This window comes from Cricetulus griseus, chromosome 7 (assembly GCF_003668045.3).
Source record: "Cricetulus griseus strain 17A/GY chromosome 7, alternate assembly CriGri-PICRH-1.0, whole genome shotgun sequence".
NCBI lineage: Eukaryota > Metazoa > Chordata > Mammalia > Rodentia > Cricetidae > Cricetulus > Cricetulus griseus.
This window is the reverse complement of record NC_048600.1, coordinates 132,211,959-132,231,304: the sequence shown is the minus strand read 5'-3', so window position 1 is coordinate 132,231,304 and position 19,346 is coordinate 132,211,959. Positions and strand designations below refer to the sequence as shown.

The 19,346-nt window shown below is 47.3% G+C and overlaps 1 protein-coding gene across 4 annotated transcripts in view; it reads right to left on the bottom strand.

The window, feature by feature from the left end:
- Positions 1 to 19,346, bottom strand: part of Rptor (regulatory associated protein of MTOR complex 1) — a 258,920-nt gene that overhangs the window by 170,845 nt on the left and 68,729 nt on the right. For all 4 annotated transcript variants that reach the window (XM_027425469.2, XM_027425467.2, XM_027425470.2 and 1 more), the window contains exon 3: positions 16,764 to 16,846. In XM_027425469.2, coding sequence (XP_027281270.1) covers positions 16,764 to 16,846 — 83 coding nt within the window. The remainder of the gene's footprint in view (positions 1 to 16,763; positions 16,847 to 19,346) is intronic.

The following is a 19,346-nucleotide window of genomic DNA, read 5'->3' as shown; positions in this document are numbered from 1 at the left end:
GTGTGGTGTGTGTGGTGTGTTGTGTGTTGTGTGTGTTTGACATTGGGTGTCTTTTTGATCATTCTCCACCATGTTATCATTGAGACAGGGTCTCTCAATAGACCTGGAAATCACTAGCAGCTAGACTAGTTGGTCACCAAGACCTGGGGTTCCTCCTGCATTTGTTTCCCAACAGTGGGGTTTCAGGCCTGTGATGCCACACCCCACTATTATTTTTTTTTATTTTTATTTTATTTTATTTTTTTTTTTTTTTGGTTTTTCGAGACAGGGTTTCTCTGTGTAGCTTTGGAGCCTATCCTGGTACTCGCTCTGGAGACCAGGCTGGCCGCGAACTCACAGAGATCTGCCTGCCTCTGCCTCCCGAGTGCTGGGATTAAAGACGTGCGCCCCCAATGCCCGGCTCACACCCCACTTTTGAAGTGGGTGCTAAGGATCCAAGCTCATGTCCTATTTCTTGTGCAAGCACTTTTACCTACTGAGCCAATCACCCCAACCCCTTTCTATTTTGAAGTAATTTACAATTCTCAGAAACATGGCAAATGTAGTATGGATTCCCAGGTGGAATTCGGCCATCACACTCACCTGCTGAAGCACGCACACTTACAGGTGGCATCCAACGGCTGGGGAGCTGTGCAGTCAGTAAAGGGCTTGCAGTACAAGCATAGGAACCTCAATTCACATCCTTAGAACCTGTGTGCTGTTCTTTAAAGCCAGCCATGGTGGCTCACACCTCCAATCCTATGGCTCACAGGGAAAGACATGAGGATCTCTGGGCTCGGTGACCAGCTATTTTTGATAAATCAGTAAGATTGGGTTCAGTGAGAGACCCTGACTCTAAGAATAAGGTGGAGCACAGCGTGGTGATGCAGCCTTGAATTCCAGCACTCAGGAGATCCTTAAAGAGTTTGAGGCCGGCCTGGTCTACACAGTGAGTTCCAAGACAGTGTGTGGTGGCTTGAATGAGAATGTCCCCCAGGCTCATATATTTGAATGTTTGGTCTCTAATTGGTGGGACTGTTTTGAGAAGGATTAGGAAATATGGCATTGTTGGAGGAGGTGGGCTTTAGGGTTTCAAAAGCCCATGCCAGGCTCTCTGCCTCTAACCTGTGGAAGAGGGTATGAGCTCTTAGCTACAGCACCATGCCTGCTGCCACCCTGCTCCCCACTGTGATTGTCATGGACTCACTCCTGACACTGTGAACAAGCCCCCAATTAGATGCTTTCTTTTAGGGATTGTCTTGGTCATGATGTCTTTTACAACAACTCAATCCCCTTACAGAACAAGGCCAGTGCCTACGGGCAACAGACAGAGCAGATTTTCTAGGGCTTAAAGTTGCCTGAGACAGTGTCTCTGTCTCTCCTGAAAATCACTCTGAAGACCAGGATGGCCTATAACTCAGAGATTCACCTGCCTCTGCCTCCCGAGTACTGGGATTAAAGGCGTGAGTCACCACACCTGGCTTGGGTGTTTGGGGTTTTTGTTTTGCTTTGTTTGTTTTTTTTAAAGTGGTCAAGATTCAGGAACAGCTAGAGAATAGTAGAGACTAGAAGTGTGAACAGATGTCAAGAGGCAAAAGAGACCAGCCCAGCAAAGCTGGGGGAAAGTTCAAGAACACCAGAAAGTTCAAGCCAGGCTGTGTCTAGGGGGACTGTGCAAAGGAATGCAGGAGCAGGGAGCAGGACCAGATAAAAAGCAAGTTTTTATCGAAGAGTTGAGACTTTGTACTAGGACCAAGGAAAAACCATTAAAATGCTTTAAACAGACCAAAAGTCTTCTGAAGTGAAACCTACAATGTCCCCAGAGTGGAAAGAAATGTCATAGCAAGGAAAAAAAAATACAGTTTTAGGGTTACTTTGTCCTATTTCAAAAGTGGAGAGAAAAGTTCTGAAAGCTTGGAAAGCACAGAGCTCCTGGCAGTCAAAGCAGATGCAAGGCCAGCAGCATGGCTGCAAAGGGCAGTACACCACTGCAAAGACAGGACAACCACTCTCCGCTAATCCGCATGCATCAGTGACAGCCGGGACAACTTTCAGCAGATGCCTGGGGTCTCTGCGCACCAGTTTCCCGGCCCTGCCACACTGCTGACTTCCACCACAGAAAACTCAACAAGCTGTGTGAGCCAGGCCACCATCTGCTCCTGGCTCTGCCGTCTCCCTGGGTCTCCATTCCACACAAGACATTGAGCCAGAGGCTGCCAAAGCCTTTATAGGTGAAAGCCCTGGTTCCAGTGCCCTGGTGCACCTGGGGTTGAGTGCCTTCCCTGAGAGCCGCTCCACAGCCTCCTGCACTTAGGTACCTTCACTCTAGATGCCAGGCCACAAAGTCTCTTGTAGGACTCCAGTCTGAGCAAGTCTGACCGTATTGTGTGAGTGCTCACTCTGGGTTTGGGGTGGTGGAGGCCTGCAGCTAGATTTCACTTTACAGAAGCTCACGGTTGAGACTTTGGCCTCTAAAAGGTGGACTGTGTTTTACATTATGATATATAAACAGCAGGACTTTCCGGACAAGTGATAGAAGGTTAGACCTTAAAAATCATTAGTTTGAGTGTTAAGATCGCAAATTCAAGGCCAGTCTGGACTATGGTAGTAACTGACTCCCTACCCCCCCCCAAAAAAAACAAACCAAAAAACCACACAAAACATTATACCATGTACATACATGTCAAGATGGGATATGGTACATCGTAATATGTATTAACTTTTTTCACATATCAGTTAAATAAAGTAAATGAAAAATAAAAGATTAAAGAGAGTATGAGTGAAAGCATCAAGAGCCACAAGTGGCTATCTCTGACCCATGACCTGGTTGTTTAGGGTGGCTATCTCTGAGGAAAAGCATCAAGTCCTGAGCTTCACAGACAGGAGTAAGTGAGGTGACACCAGGCCCACAGCAGGGAAGGTATCCACTCTTGGTCACACATAGTGTCTGTGCCCAGGGAAAATGATTTTCTTTTCTCTGGGAAATCTGCCCAGTGCCACGGTACTCTGTCAAGCAGTCAATGAGATCATTCATCTGAAAAAACCCAGCCTTTATGGATCTTATCTAAAACAGTCTATGAGCCTCCAAGCAATCCCCTTCCATTAGGATTACTCTCTGGAATGCTAATAAATAAAATCAAGACAAAGATGATTTCCCAAAATTTCCAATATATAATCAAAATGGCTATAGCCAAAAGCAACAACAACAAAAATCAGAAAGTGTGAAATACTGGTCCCCTTTTGGGTTGGGCTAAGGTCATTTTCATCACCATCCCCCGTGTTCCTTGATGCTTTCAACCCAGAGCCGGGTGGTCACTCCTCATTCCAAGTGGGATGGATGGATTCCCAGCATCTTGGCCAGGAAGCCTGTGTGCACATTCCTACCAATTCAGGATCATTAAAGGAGTCTCCAAAATAAGACGTTGCCTCTGGGCTTGGTGGTGTGATCAGAGCTAACCCTGGGCAGGAGAGGAGATCACCAGCCTGGAGCCTAGGTCAGGAGTGCCACCTAACAACACTCCACGTGCTCCTCAACAGAACCCACACTCCTACAACTGTGGGCCGGGGCCACCTGATGTCCTGACCTAGCAATGTGGAATATGTTTGCAAAGGCTGGAGCTCTAGCAGCCATCCTGGACAGTAAGGTAAACACAAAAACAGAATCTACTGACAACACTGTATATATGGTAAAAGACAGAAACCCACTATCCTGAAGAGCCTAGCACGATGGCAGGAGACAGTGGCTCCTGGAAACCTTTTCATTTACATTTAATGGGTGGTGTAATGGAAGAAAGGGGGGGGGGGCAGTGTAAACGTGTGCCTGAGGACAGACGCCTACTGGCATCAGATGGTCTCCTCTATTACTCTCCACCATAGCTTTTTGTTTTGTTTTTGAGACAGGGTCTTTCACTGGACCTGGCAACGATCTGTAGGGCTAACTAGCTAAAGAGCTCCAAGGAAACATCTGTTTGTACCCCCTGTGGTGAGTTTTCAGGCCCCACCCATGAGCACCTCTGCAAAGCTCACTTCCAGTGGACAGACTTTACTTATTTACAGTACTTTTCCCTGTAGGCCTCAGCCAATCCTCACCTTCAAACATCGAGCATGAGGAGATCTTAGCACAGCCAGGAAGGAAAATTCACTTCCTCCCTACTTCCTACACATTGCCTGAATCAGAAAAGATTCCTTAATTATTAAGTATCTGCTCAAAAACCTACTTTGTGGTATCAGCCCTTTTTAAAAGGGAACAATGAATCAGCCAACTAATGGTCGCTTCTTAAAAAGAAGTAATGGATCCAACATACAAACAGCCAAGGCTGTTTAGCACCACAGCAGCAACTCTGCAACCATGCTGCAGTCACGGGTGAAGCAGGGTGGTGGGGGCCTCCTGCACACCAGCTTCCTCTGTGCACCAGCTGTGACACATCAGCCACTACCCACTGCTGGCACCCCTCTGGGCAAAGGCAAACTGAAGACCATGGGATAGCAATGGTGGAGGCTGGGGGTGGGGTTAGGGTGGGGACAGGCGGTAGAAAGCTCAGGCAAAGGCACATCAAGTGCCTGTTTCACCACCACCTTGCATTCTCAAGGCTTTCTATAAAGACCCTTGGCCAGCTGTTTCTCCAGCCTGTTAAGTCACTGTGCACATCCCTCAAAGCTTAGTCTTTAATCAGAGCTATTGACAAAGATGCAGACAGAAACATCAGCTGTCAAAGAAGTGTGTGTGGGGGGGGTATTTTGATCACACTCTGACACTCCCAAGACTGTCAATAAAGTTTACTTTGAATCAGAAAAAAAATATGCCTTCACCACATCTCTGATCTTTCAGGTTCTTAACCCAATATCTGACTCCTGAGTTTTTATTGATAAAGAATATATAGCCAGGTGGTGGTGGCGCACACCTTTAACCCCAGCACTCTGGAGGCAGAGGCCAGGTTATCCCACCTCTCTTAAGACCTGAGTTCTAAAGGTCACTCCGTTCACAGTATGTTTGTTGTTGGCAAATGGCAGCTCCTGTAGTCACTGCAATGACTATGCAGAAAGGAAGCATGGCTGCCCACATATTGTCATAACCAATCACAATAGTGTTCCGCCAATTCCTTTTATATCACCTCTGTGACATGATGCCCAAACAGCAACAAGCACACCAGAGTGAATGGCCTCCACATCTGTCCCTGAAAAACACCATCATCTGCTCACGTGTCAACAGCTGCACCTGGGCCCAAGAGACTGAGCCCACAAAGGCCATGGGTGGGAAGGCCTGCTCCCAGCTCTGAAGTCAGAAGGGAGACCTTCATATACCTAGGATGTGAGGTCAGCAGCTCAACTATGGACGCTGTGCCTGACTCGGGTGGTCTTCTGCTGTGTGCATTCTGTCAGTGGAAGGTGACATCCTCCTTTACAATTTGCTTCAGGATCCATCTTTATTCAAAGGAGCAACAATGCAGAGGGAGCCCCGTGGTTACCTGCTCTTTCTGCTTACTGGAATGCCCTGTTGTCATAATAGCCTCATGACCAGCCCTTCCTCACAGCCAGAAAGCAGCTGCTTCCCTTTTACCTCCCCAACACCAGCAGCTCTTCTATCTTCTGTGACCCAGAGGCAAAGGGCAGTGCTGGGAGGACCAACAGGGTCCTGGGAGAGCTTGCAGATCCCTGAAGCACTGGGGTGAGAGAAGCTGGTATCCTCCCTGGGCTGAGGAAATGCATGGTGGAGGAGACAACGCTCCCCGTGCTCTGCACTCAGTAAGTGCACAAACCACACGTGCAGTTCAAACAGTGCAACTCCTTCCCTGGGAACAAGGCGGTGTGCCATCAAGCAGCATGTCATCAGGGGCATGACGGTCAATCAGTATGACTTTCTGGCAACTGTATGACTGCCTCTTATTCTGAAATGCTGCTCTCAGGTTGCCTCCCATGAGTCCAGATTGTTCTGTCAATCTGTTCTGTCAGATCTGCGGTGGGGGGGGGGACCACATCTGGCTTTGCTTCCAGGGGTCAAAGCAAACCATAACCCTGAAGGACCCTTTGCCTAAGCAGGCACATGTGGCTCATTAGGCTGGGGTCCTTTGCCCTCACTTAACTACCTGCAGCACTACCAAGGCACTGTGCTTTTGTTGAGAATACTGGGTTAGTTTGTTATATTGAAAGAGGTGGCAGAGTGACCATCTTTTGCGTCTTCTGTGTTTTGAGCAGGGTGGTGGCTACTGAAGGCACTCAGTTCACACCACTGCACACCCACAGCACGCCCAGTTCACACCAGTGCACACCCACAGCACACCCAAGCCTTCTCATTTGTTTTTAAAACACTGGTAATTTCCCCCGGAATGTTTCCCCTTTCCAAAATTTCATCTACAACAGATTAGATACAGGAGAGGAAGTCTTTCCCAGATCCCAGAACAGAGAGACAATAAGGATACAATGTATTTTCACAACCAACTTCAGGAGAAGATAAGCTTTCAGACAATACCAAATGGTAACATTTTCAATACTAGAAGACACGGGAGAAACAGCTCTTCTCAAGAGAGTCACTAGAAACCAGACATGTGTCCTCCCTACTCACCCCAACAAGCGGATAGCTCTCAGGTCAACAGAGATGGTCAGTTAAGCATGGCTTGAGGATGAGTTAGTTACTTTTCTCTATGCTGTGACAAAATAGCAAACAAAAGCAGCCTAAGGAAAAGAGGGCTAATTCAAGCTCACTATGTGAGGACACACTATAGGGAGGGCATGACTCACTATGTGAGGACCTCTCTGGAAACAATTACCTACACGTACCCAGACCTGTATTTCCATGGTGATTTAAATCCAATCCAGGGCATGGAGAGATGGCTCAGCAGTTAAGAGCAAACACCGTGCTTACTACAGAGGACCCAAGTTTGGTTACCAGCACCGCGTCAAACAGTTCATAGCAACCTGTAGCTCCAGCTTTAGAGGAATCCAATGGTCTGTTCGGGCCTCCAAGGACACCTGCATTCATGTGTACTTACACATATGTACACGTTACACACTCATGAATGCATGCAAATAAACCTTTTAAAAATAAATACAGTCTAGTTAACTCGGACAGTTGCCCCTCACAGATTTGGATGTGCCAATATTTCCAATTTCCACAACAGTTTTCCTGAGCCCTGTCTGCAGCTCTGACAGTATTTGGCTCTGCAGAGTAGCGCCCAGCAAGCACTCACTCAGACTCAGTGGTTAGGACTGCAGAATACAGTGCAGCTGGGTGAGAGAGAGCAGGCAGAACGCAAGCCCACTGCGTCCTCTGCCAGCAGAACTGGCAAAACTTCCAAACACTGTGATAGAGAAGACAGGCAGAGAGAACACAGGTCTCAGAGATCACAAAAACTGAACTCTGTTCTGTTAAGGTGTAATGCGGACTGAAACTGTCACTGCTCTGGGCTTTACACTTACAAATGCATCTTCTACTTTGTCAGAAAGCTTCCAGATGCTCTGAAGAGAATGCTATGAATCTACCATCGGCACTCAGAAATAAACCACCCATGTATTATACACACCCATCCTCTAGTCCAGACAGCTTGTGGCAGCCTGCAGGCCCTAGCTATCAAGGTCCAGGGTTCTGTACCTGGAGTATAAAGTCAGTTAGCTACACTGCGCAGAGCTCTGCTGTCACTGGGGAATTCCATCCAGACCCCAGAGAGCTGGAAAACCCAAGAGGACCAAGGTGAAATTCTAAACAGGGCTGGACTAGAAGCAGCTAAACAATTATGTGGCCACAGTGAGCATCTCTCTACATGTCTCTCTCTGCAGGGATGGAGCAGAGGTTTGAAGATACCAGTTACTTCTAGTTCCCAAGTCTATGACAGGTAAAAGCAATTATTTTGGTTCTTTCCTAAACTGTGCATCCATTTGTAGGCACACTTCCAAACTAGACACTGGTAAACACAACCCACATTCGCTCCCTACATGATGAGTCCTATTTGAGGTGAAAATAACACCCACGCATCACCTAAGAATTCATTCATTCAAAGACAGCCAAGCATCAAGGTGTTTATGCTCTCATGTCTCCAGCAGGCAGGAGAGAGTGGTAGGTAAGGTTCCTCCCCCGAGCCTGGCTTTGCAGAAGGGAAACAAAACCACCATCAATTTGTCAATGCCATGGGGCATGTAAAGCACAGATAAAAGCACACCACCACCCATGACCTGCACTCTCTTGCCAGGTGTTTACACAGAGAAATGAAACTCCACACACCACATGAAGGCTTTCCCACAAAGGGCGGTTTTATTCATAACACCAATGTGGAACTGACCCAAGTACACGCCTGAGAGCATTAAGGAATCTGTGTTCATTCACACAGAGGGATTCTACACAGTGGCCAGAAGAAAGGGATGAAGTACTGACACAGGCAACACTATGGAGGCAGCCGGAGCGTGCAGAGAGGAGGCCAAGGACAGAATACTGACTGCTGTAGGTAGGGCAAACCCAACAGGATGATGCACAGTGGAGGGCCAAGGAGGGCAGGGAGGCTAGGAGCATAGCTTGGAGGTGGCCCACCATGTGCAAGTCCTTGGGTTCAATTTCCAGTATCCCTGGGAGAAGAAAACAGGAAGGTGCAGAAAAGAATGGTCCCTGAGTTCTAATGTTCTTGTTCTGAGTGCTGATGAAACAGGAGCACGCAACTGTCAAAACTAACCCAGCTAAACACTCTGCTCTGCATCTGATTGCATGTAAATGACATTTAAAAACTGCTTGAGGAAAAAACCAACACGATGAGCAACATAAAAAAGAGATGGACTAAATTTACATGACATGTAACACATGCAAGAATGAACAAAGAACAGACATTACTGGTTAAAAAAAAAAAAGATCAAAAAAAGGGCTGAACCACACATAAGACCCTCTCACCAATGAAGAAAACCAAAGGAAAGAGCTTTGACATGAGCCTCGGAAGGGTGCCGGAAGCAGCGCACCACACTGTCAAACCACAGCTGAGACACACTATGAGGGGCAGGCACAGCCCATAGAGTGAGTGCACTGAGACTCACAGCCAACACTTCACCACAAAGGACAAAGTTTACAAAGGAAAACACCCTGAAACTGACAGAAAGTCAAGGACACCAAATTCTACACACAACAAAATTGCCCTTCAGAACTTAAAACAGAAACAGAATAAAAACATTCTCTAGACAACTCCAGATGAGTTGTTGTCCATAGCCTCACCCTAAAAGGAGTATTTTTCAAAAAGTTTCAAGCAAACATTTTCAAGTTGCAAGATCTTGAGCCCAGATAAGACAAAACACAAGAGAAACAGCATGCTAAGACATGGAAAGAGGTGGGCTGCTGGCTGCATCACAGATACGGTCTTCCAGGGTTACATACATAGAGCATACCTGTGGCTGTGAAGCCGCACAGCAAAGTGCTTTCAGTTATCGTACCATTTAGACAATGTCAAAAGTTCGTGCATCTGTTTATTGTGTGGGTTTGTGTGTACGGGCATGTGTGTATGTATGTGTACTCACTTGTACACATGCATGAGTGTGCTGTGTGCACCCATGCATGCACACAGATAACAGAGAAGGATGCCGGGTGTCCCGCGCTATCCCTCTGCCTTATTCCCCTGAAGCTGGATCTCTCCAGCCCCCACACTACCGCTGTCTAGAACACCCAGTCACGCCTAGCTTTTCACATGGATCCTAGGGGTTTAGAATCAGATCCACACTTGCACAGTGAGTACCTTATGCACAGAACCTTCTTCCCAGATTCAGTGAAACCCCCATCTCAAAATAAATAAAAAATAAAGTGGAAAGTAACTAAGAAAGACATTTACACACACACACACACACACACACTAAAATAAATGAATTCAATATAGTTTTATTTTTATTAATTTTATCCAAGATTTAAAACATCTCCATTGGGTTCCTCCACTGGAGTGGTACCGGCACTGTGGTGAACACCCAGATGTGCAGGCGCCTCCACGACACATGGGTCCTCTACAAAATTAAGTCACACACCACAGCAAGTGTCATAACCATTCCCTCTGACCCATTACTCACCTCTCCCCATCAGCACTTTCTCATTAAGCTAGGGAATAATTTTACAGCTTTCACAGTGGCGTGCAGTGAGCATATGGGGGCTCCCTTTGGCACTCCAAAAATCAGCCTTCTATGACTTCGGCTTCCTGACTATCAGCACCTGCAGCTATGCCCTGGCACCTGTTCTTCGGGACCATGTGACCAGGCACTCTGGCCCACAGACATGGTTCACTTCTGAAACCCACCTCAGGAAGAAATGCATAGGTACCAGAGAGCTGGATAGGCTACAGTTTCAATCCTCAACAAATACAGTGTCTGTGTCAAAATCTGTGCATACAGAAACAGTGGCCTTCTGAGTAGAAGAAGAGTGATGGGAGACAGGTCCCTAAGAGGCTTTTGAGGAAAAGAATCAAGCCCTCTTACACTGCACAAGTAGCATGCCTGGAGCAGGTGGCTCCACAGCAGAGATGGGAGGGAGCTTGCTCTCCCGACAATACTAGAGACAAGGAGACAGGAAGCAGGATGAGTACACAGGAATTCTCTGAGGCACAAAGTTCCAGAGTAGTAGTGGGAGCCTCAAGTATAGCTCAGAGTCCAGGGAAGGAGGGCTGAACATCAAGGGTGTGTTGGGCACTGGGGCCAACCAGCTGCAAATGTGCTGGCTGCTTTGCTTTACTCTACACATTGGCCTTCCTCTTGCTTTCCTCTTTGTTCAAGACGAGGCTGTCTTGGACTTACTCTGTAGACCAGCCTGACTTCAAACTTAAGAGATAATATCTGCCTCTGCCTCTGCCTCTGCCTCCTGAGTGCTGGAATAAGGTGTGCGCCACCATACCCATGCCAGCTTAAAGAATGAGGTAGTAACATGTCAATGTCCATCTGGTCAGACCAAAGGCAGGAGTTTGCATGTCCTGTTCTCCCCACAGCTGCTAGGCTTGCCATCCTCTGCACTGATGTAGAAACAGAAAAGTCACTGTAAGTGCAGAGGACAAAGGGCAAAGCCTCGGGACCTGATGCACCACAGGCACAGGAGGGAGAGAGTGAAGGACTCTTCCTCTCCCTTCTGAACAGTGATAGAACGGCTGGAACCTAATGATTTCCAAAGCCTACCTTCCTCCAAAATGTATGTAACCTTTCAAAAGAATGGGTAGTCAGAGATGATGACACCTGTGTGCTCTTGTTAGTAGCTCCAATGGCAGCTCAGGTTTGTGAGTCTGGAACTGGTTTTTAGATCTTAGTTCCACATCCAGAAGGCTGCTGCGACATCATTGCCTTTGGGGACAGAGCAAGACAGGAAGTGTGTGGGCAGGGCGAGCTGACTAAGAAGCCGCTCAGCTGAAGAGCATCCATGAGAACTCTCCCTGAACACAGTCCATGGAAAAGCTGTCAGGCAAGAAGAGAGAAAAGACAGGGAAAGATGTGGGATGGAGATGATTCACGCCAGAGCAAACACACAAGCAAACACATGTCGTGAGTACAATCACTAACACCTGGGCAGGAAGCCGTTAAGGGAAGCCATCACAACACAATGGTTAACCCCACAACAGCCAGAAGACATATCTACGCCATCTTACAAATTTAATGAGAACAGGGGCAAAGCGCTTCATGCAGGATTTTGAATCATGTCAACAGTGAGTCAGCCAGCTACAATTCTGCCTGTGGCTAGGAGTCCTCATTTGCAGTTTGTCACAGAAACACAAACAGGTGGATGATGCCCAACCTTTGGCTCCACAGAGAATCAAGCTGTGTTGAGGAGAGAGAAGGCTGCTGGCAGACAGAAGAAGCCAACTACACCAGGAGCATGGTGCAGTCATGACCAAGGAATGACAGTGACACCCTAACAGGACTGTGTCCAGATGAGCAGTGCTGTCACAAGCTGGGGGGTTCACTGCAGAGTGACCCCTCCCTAGCACCTTCCCGATTCGAGGAGCACTACCTTCTCAGATCTTCGATATCTGACTCTGAAGATCCCAAAAAAGGCAGGGCCCACTGGCTCATGCCAGCACCAGTGTTCAGCACATCCCAAAGTAAATCCACACAGAACTCCAGGGTGGGGTCTGGGAGGAGTACTAGACCATCCATCCTGCCCCTCAGAGCAGAGGCAGGCATCTAGAGCCTGCGACCACAGAAACCAGTAGCAGCCCAAACGGCTACAAGACTACCCTCAGGGCTCTGAGAGTGCAGGCATCTGGGGAGGAGAGAGCTTTCTCCAGGCCTAGCACTCAGCTCACTGAGCAGCATGCCATGTGCCCCCCCACCAAGTTTCCCAATAGCCAGCAACTAGCCCCCTTGAGGAGGAGGCACAGAAGTCCAGATCCCAGCAACACTAACTGCAACCCGTAAACACAGAACTATACACAAATACTGGGCTCTGTAAACAACACCTGTACCTAAACCTCCACAGAACAAGCCTACAAATCCAACATAGAAAGAAAAATGTCAGCACTAGGGAGGTAGAGGGAGGTGGATATCTATGAGTTTGAGGACAGCCTGGTCTACAAAGAGGGTTCCAGAGCAGCCAGGGTTGTTACACAGAGAAGCCCTCTAAAAAAAAAAAAAAAAAAAAAAAAAAAAAAAACCTTAAAACCAAACCAAACAACAAAACAAAATCCCTGGGGAGGGGAGGAGGTTGGGGAGGGGAGGAGAGGAGAGGGAGAACAGGGAAAGGGAGGGAGGGAGGGAGGGAGGGAGGAGGGAGGGAGGGAGGGAGGGCGGGCAGCTGTCCGGGCCATCTCTTGACTCCAATTCATTGAAAGCAGCTCACAAGGCATGTGTGCAGTCCAAGTGCACAGCCCTATCACCAAGGTCGCAACGTTGGCTCTCTGGAGAAACAACCAGAGCAGGAGCCTTGTTTTGCTGGAAAGCGATCCATCCCAGTTCCCAAGTCCACTGCTTGGCAGGAAGATCTATAAAGACATGTTTCATTTGTTCACTACAAATCCACTGTGACAGACACAAGAAAAATGCCCTGAAAAGGAGCTAGGACCTAAAACCCGCTTGATGTAACAGAACACGGCTGTATGTGGTTCCTACGAGCCCATGGTGACCACAGAACCTGCATCCGTTCCTGCTGGTCTAGGTGAGAAGGGGTTCCTATGGCAAAGCGGATTCACAGTGGACAGCACGTCCTCCCCTCTATGGGCACGTGCACCAACCAACAGGCCCATTCGATGGTCACCTCAGCTCCCTGCCAACTGGGCCAGGTGTACCAAAGCACCTCACCTTCCACAGTGAGTGGTAACAATTCCCACAGAATTTACTTACAAGAAGAGCCGGAACCTACCCCTGCAGAGGCATAGTGCCTCCCATACCCCTGGCAAGTGGGCCTATCCCCAGCTCCTGGCTTGCACCTCGTGCTAAACTGCCAGCACCCCAATCTGTTGGGCAAATTCCTAAAAGCCCAAAAGCCCCTGCTCTCAGCTCCCAATAAAACTTGCACTTGAGGCTCATCATGAATCAAGGGAGCTTTAATACTGAATTCTCAGCCAAGACAACAGTTGGCATTTTCCCTTCAATCCCCCCATAAAACCAGAGTTTAAATACCTAAAGGTAATAAGGCAATGTCTTAAATTTAACTAGAAACAAATATTCCACCAGTGGCAAACTGATAAATTATTTAGGAAAGGGCTCAATCATCCAGGCAAGAAAATACAGCCCAATACAGTCTGGTAGCCTCTGGAAATAAAATCACACTGGTTTCTCTACATTTTTTCCTGAACCAAATTCACCTTTATAAAAGTATCTGACCCCGAATCACCACAGCCAGAAAAGGAGGGAATGTTGGAGGTTTGGCACTGGCAAGGGATAGGCAGTGTGCCAGGCCCCACCGGCTGCCCCGGCTGCCACAGAGAGCAGCACACCCATCCACTCCCATCTACATCCCAACGCGGTGTGATGTGATTTCAGCAAATATGAATGAAATGACCTCACTGCAGATTCCCAACCTCTGTGAGTGATGCAATAAAGCATGCAGAGGAAGAGAAAACAGAATCTAGGGTCTTTCAACCAGAGGTCTTGGAATTTAATGCCATCCCATTGTTTTGTTGCAGGTGGCACATCAACCTCTCTTTAGGACTGCAGAGGCACAAGAGGTCTGCAGAGTACAGTAAAGCAGTGCATGTTTACCTTTGCAATGTTTCCAAGGATCCTGATTTACAGTTGGGGACCATACCTTGCATACACATCGGAGCCGGGTAATTACCTCTTGCTCTGTGCAAACTCTTGCCTGCAGCAGAAATCTGCACCTACTGAAAGGTTCTGCATTGAAGCTGGACCTCCTTACTCTATCCTCCGTTGCTATGGAGGCATCTAAGCAGAAGAGGATACAAGGCACACCGAGCACTGATAGCACATTCCTACATTTGACAGAGGTATCCTGGTGACAGACGTTACTACAGGCTATTTCTAAAATGGAAGAGTCCCATTAATGGCACATACCAAGAAACTCTGAGACACTTGTAGCACATGTGAAAATGAATATGTTCGCTCTGGCATCCAGGAAGAAATCAGCTGGTGTTTATGGCTGTAGTAGAGCTTCCTGGGTGTGGGGAAAGACAAATGGCCTCGTGCTGAGCAGCAGCTCTGCCTGTATCTTACTCTGACATCTTCTCCTAGGCATCCAACAGCCCTGAACCACGCCCACCTCAAACTCCTCTGTTCCCTGAAACACGCTGCCTTTAACCAGTTCTCCCCAACTGGAGACCCCTGGAAGCTGCCCACTGTCCCTCCACTGCCCTGTCCTGCAAGTGACTCATACTACTGTCCTGTGTCTGGATCATTTACTGCAGTAAATGTGACCTGCCTTAAGTCACAATGCCATGGGACAGATTTGCTCTGGGATAGAGACTTAGATTAAAAGAGTGCTGGAGAGATGGCTCCGCCATTAAGAGCACTGGCTGTTCTTCCAGAGGACCGAGGTTCAATTCCCAGAACCCACATGGCAGCTCACAACTGGCTGGTCAATCTGACCCCAGAGGGCACTACAACGCACATTGGTGGCACATCTTTTAATCTTTAGTCTACAAAGTGAATTTCAGGATGACCGGAGTTACGTAGTGAGCCTGTCCCAAAGAAAAGGGTTCCTACTTTAGAAGATTCTGTTCATTGTCTGCTAGTGTGAACTAACACACACCCTATTTCATGTCAAGCTATGTGAATAATGAAGCTGGCACTAACACACACACACACACACACACACACACACACACACACACACACAAGGAATAAACATTATTAGTGTGCTCAAATCTTAAGTGTGTAACTTGAATGATTACTTCCCCATAGACTAATTCTCTAAAAGAAGGAAACAACAATTAGAGCAGCAAGAGTCACTAAGAACGTCACAGGGAACACTGTACAAACACACACTGGAGGATGTGATTGGACACGGTCTGACACATCCTATCCTAGACAAGCAAGCAATGGCTGGACCAAAGTTGTGTCCCCTCCACACACTGCACAGAGGCTAAGGAGGCCAATCCACCCATGTGCTCCCTTCAGATCTGGCCCACCAGCTGACATGCTGGACACCTGCAAACCTTCAAAGAAGCTATTTTTTCACGGGGACACTAGCATCTCAGCTACTTTTAAGGAATCACTCCAATCCTAACCAACTGCCAAATGCATTACACTCTTTGGGATTTTTATATAAACCACCAGAAATTACACATTTGAAAGACAAAATGCAAAAAAGCAAAGCCCTGAGAACCTGTCTTCAAAAGAAAAAAGGCCCAAATCTAAAACATGAGCACCCAGAAATCTCTCTAAACGACCTGGAACCTCATTACCAAATGCTACAGCATAAATTACTCAGAGCACTGCTAAAAAACAGAAGAAGTGTATTTATGGCTATTCTCTTACTTGAAGAATGTAAATAATGTACAGGAGGCCCCTGGATTCCAGCTCTGTGCCTAAGTAATTCACAAATCAGCCTATTGAGTAGGCAAGGGTTAAGTGGGGGAGGTTCCAAAACCCTTTGCTTCTCTCATGTTCATAGCTAAAAGGTTCTAGTCAAACAAGTCAGACTCAAGAGGTGGATGCATGGCGAGGGCCACCTGCTCACCACGCCTGTCTCCTAACAACCTGCAGGTCATTCCAGAATCGTGCTTCACACAAAGCTGAAAACAAAGGCATTTCCACCAACACCCCAATTTCTAATTTCCTGTTAAATGTATTAACCCTTCCAGCCAGATAGTGAGCAAGGTAAAGGAAGAGGTCTTTGGATGGTTGACAAATAGCTAAGCTCCTACAGGCAGTGTGATGGAGTTAACTTCCACTGTCCAGTGTTAGGCAACAAAGACATCTGAATTGGCAGCTAGCTGACTATGCCTAAAGGAACCTCACCTTCTGAACTGAGCCAAACACATAAGAGGTGCCGCTCTGAGTGCTGGGTGCTCTTCTCCTATATCTCAACGCGCTAACTGATGTTGTAGAAAAGTGACTGAAAATTCATTCTTTTGTGCAAAATTAAAACCTTAAAGAACACTTAGCCAGGTGTTGGTGGCGCACACTCGGGAGGCAGAAGCAGTTCAAGGCCAGACTGGTCTACAGAGTGATTTCCACGACAGCGGAGTTACACTTCTTATAAAAGTTTTTCCAGGGCAAAGTTACACCAAGCAAACAGACCATTGTATGCACCAAGAACTACAGTGGGAAGGCTGCACGGGGACTGACAGGAGCCTTGGGGAGCCAACACTTACCGAATGATCTGATAAGAAGCCAAGGTTCTCACTCAGTTTAAAGCAAGGAAGCCATGAGTGAGAACAGAAAGGCAAACAGAGTAAGCTTACCCTTGGCTGCCAGTTCTCATACTGCTTCTGTAGATTTGCACCGATGGTTTCCAGCGCTTTCTGGGGACCCATAGACAGAGGATCTGGAGAAGCAACAAAAAGAAGGTTCAGTAAATACACACATCCTCTTCCATGGTACCATCACCTTTGACAAGACACACATCCAGGCCTCAGTTTATCTGTGCTTAACCAGAAGCAGAGCAGATAACACACACTGGGCAGGACAGGCTCCACAGCCTGCTGTTTACTAAATGGCTCAGGGCAATTCCTTGGCCTGGCAACTACTCCTTCTGTTCAGCACCCACCATCACCCCACTTTTCTGCTCTGCTTCTGCTCCCGGGCACAGAGGCCAGCTATGCTTCTACTGGGATTCTGTGTTAAAACTGCAATCCTCCTGTGTGGGGAGGGGGAATGGGAAGGGAAGGGGAGGGGGAATGGGAGAGGGAGGGGGAGGGGAGTGGGGAGGGGAGGGAGAGGGGAGAGGGGAGAGGAAAGGAGAGGGGGAACGGGAGAGGAGGGGAGACACCAATTTTCCATCTAGACTGTCACATGCACAAACACCCCTGGTGTCACTGAGCAGCTTCCATGCTAACAACCCTGAGCCTGCAGTTTTCACACCATCTGTCTCAAGACCCCTTTCCAGTCTTTAAATATCTGATGATCCCAAAGAGCTTTGGTCTATTGATATCTACCATATTAGAATATGAGATCCAGGCAGGAAGATCCCAAGTTCAAGGCCAGCCTGTGCTAGAAAAAGAATGAGCAAATGAAAAAGAAAAAGAGCATTTAATTCATATAGGAAAAATTACCTTATCTTCATTCATTCATTTAAATATGACAAAGTGGGACTGGAAAATGGCTCAGCAGTTGTTCTTGCAGAGGACCCATGTTCAATTCCCAGCACCCTCATCACAGCTCACAAGTACCCATAACTCCAGTTCTTGAAAATCCAATGCCTTCTAACCTCCTGGACCAGGCATGCATGGGGTACAGACATACTTGTAAGCCAAACACTCACATATACAAAATCATCTTTTTTGAAACTAAATATGATAAATTCACTGTCTTAACATGAATATTTATAATGAAAAATAATTATGATCTCTCCAAAAACTTAGTGATAAGAGGCTGAAGACACAGCTCAGTTGGTCGAACGCTTTGCCTAGCATGCATGAAGCCCCGGGTTCCATCTTCAGAGCTACAAAACACAAGCATGGAGGTGAAGGCCTGAAATCTCAGCACCCAGGAGGTAGAGGCAGGAAGATCAGAAGTTCAAGGCCATTCTCAGCTACATAGGAAGCTCCCAAGCAGCTTACAGACCCTGGATTAAAATAATAACAGTAACAAAAACTAGCAAACACAAAGTTTAGTGGGAAGACCGTTGACTGTTGTAAATGTCTTCAGTATCTAACTGAAGAGTTGGTTGCTGGACTCTGGATCTGTGTTTGCCTCCCCTGACATGTGTTGTTGGAGTCCATGGATATGGAGAAAACCCACAGCACTCACACTCGTTCACGGGGGGGGGGGGGGGGGGGGGGGGGGGGGCTTAAAAAAATAGTGATTTAATGGCCTTGGCTCTTTCCTCTGCTATGACATCTCTTTGTGATTACTTGGCATGTGGTATCTGAGGCATGGCACTGAACTGAGCTGGCCTTCCTTGTGGCACCCCTTTGGAAAACACTGCTTACTGAGTAATACAGAGCCCATTTCCTTCACTGGTGTTTTTAGAACAAATCCACACTCACTGACACAACACCATCTCATTAGAGGATGCTTTCAGCATCAGAAAGGCACCAACTCACAGTGGCAGATACAAGCTTCCAAATTCTAATGTTTTATTTGAAATCTCAAATTTTATCAATGTCAGCTGAAACCACTTCATTCACTTTCTAGAATGCATGTCCCTTTCCCTCAGTGAAGGCAGGTGATCATGCAAATCAGAGCAGCTCAGCTCCTACACCTGCTTTGTAGGAGCTCCTGGCAGCTGCCGTGGGCGGCCAACTCTGCCCATGGCTTGGGGCTCTCATAGACTCCAGTTTCATCACACAAAATATGAGGAGCATTCTTGGGAATTGAAATTTAAGAAATCTATTATGCATTTCTGATTTACCAAAGGCAATTTTAAAAGCTGGATTATTTTTTTCTTATTTAGTTTGTATTCATCATAATTAACTCCCCAATCCAGCTAGACTTAGGGGGGATATGGAAAACATGGACCCCAACACAGTGAGAGACCAAGGTAAGTGAGCACTGCAAGCAGATGGGATGCAGGGGAATTCTCCTGACTGTGCAAAGACAAACAGTCAAGAGCATTAGATAGAGTTGGCCACAGTAGGTCCTATCGAACTTCTAAGTGGCCTTGCCACTCCTACACTCCTACACCCTAAGCAGTACCCAATTTTCACAATGCTCATGCCTTCTTTACCTTCCCAAAGGTCACACGTGCCGTCCAGCCACTCCACCTCACAGATGAAAACCTGGCAACCACGAGTGTCTGGTCCAGCATTTGCCATAGACAAGACCCCAGGCTCTGTAGCCTTGAGATTGACATTCTCGTCCTCAGGTTTCTTCCACAGGCGGCC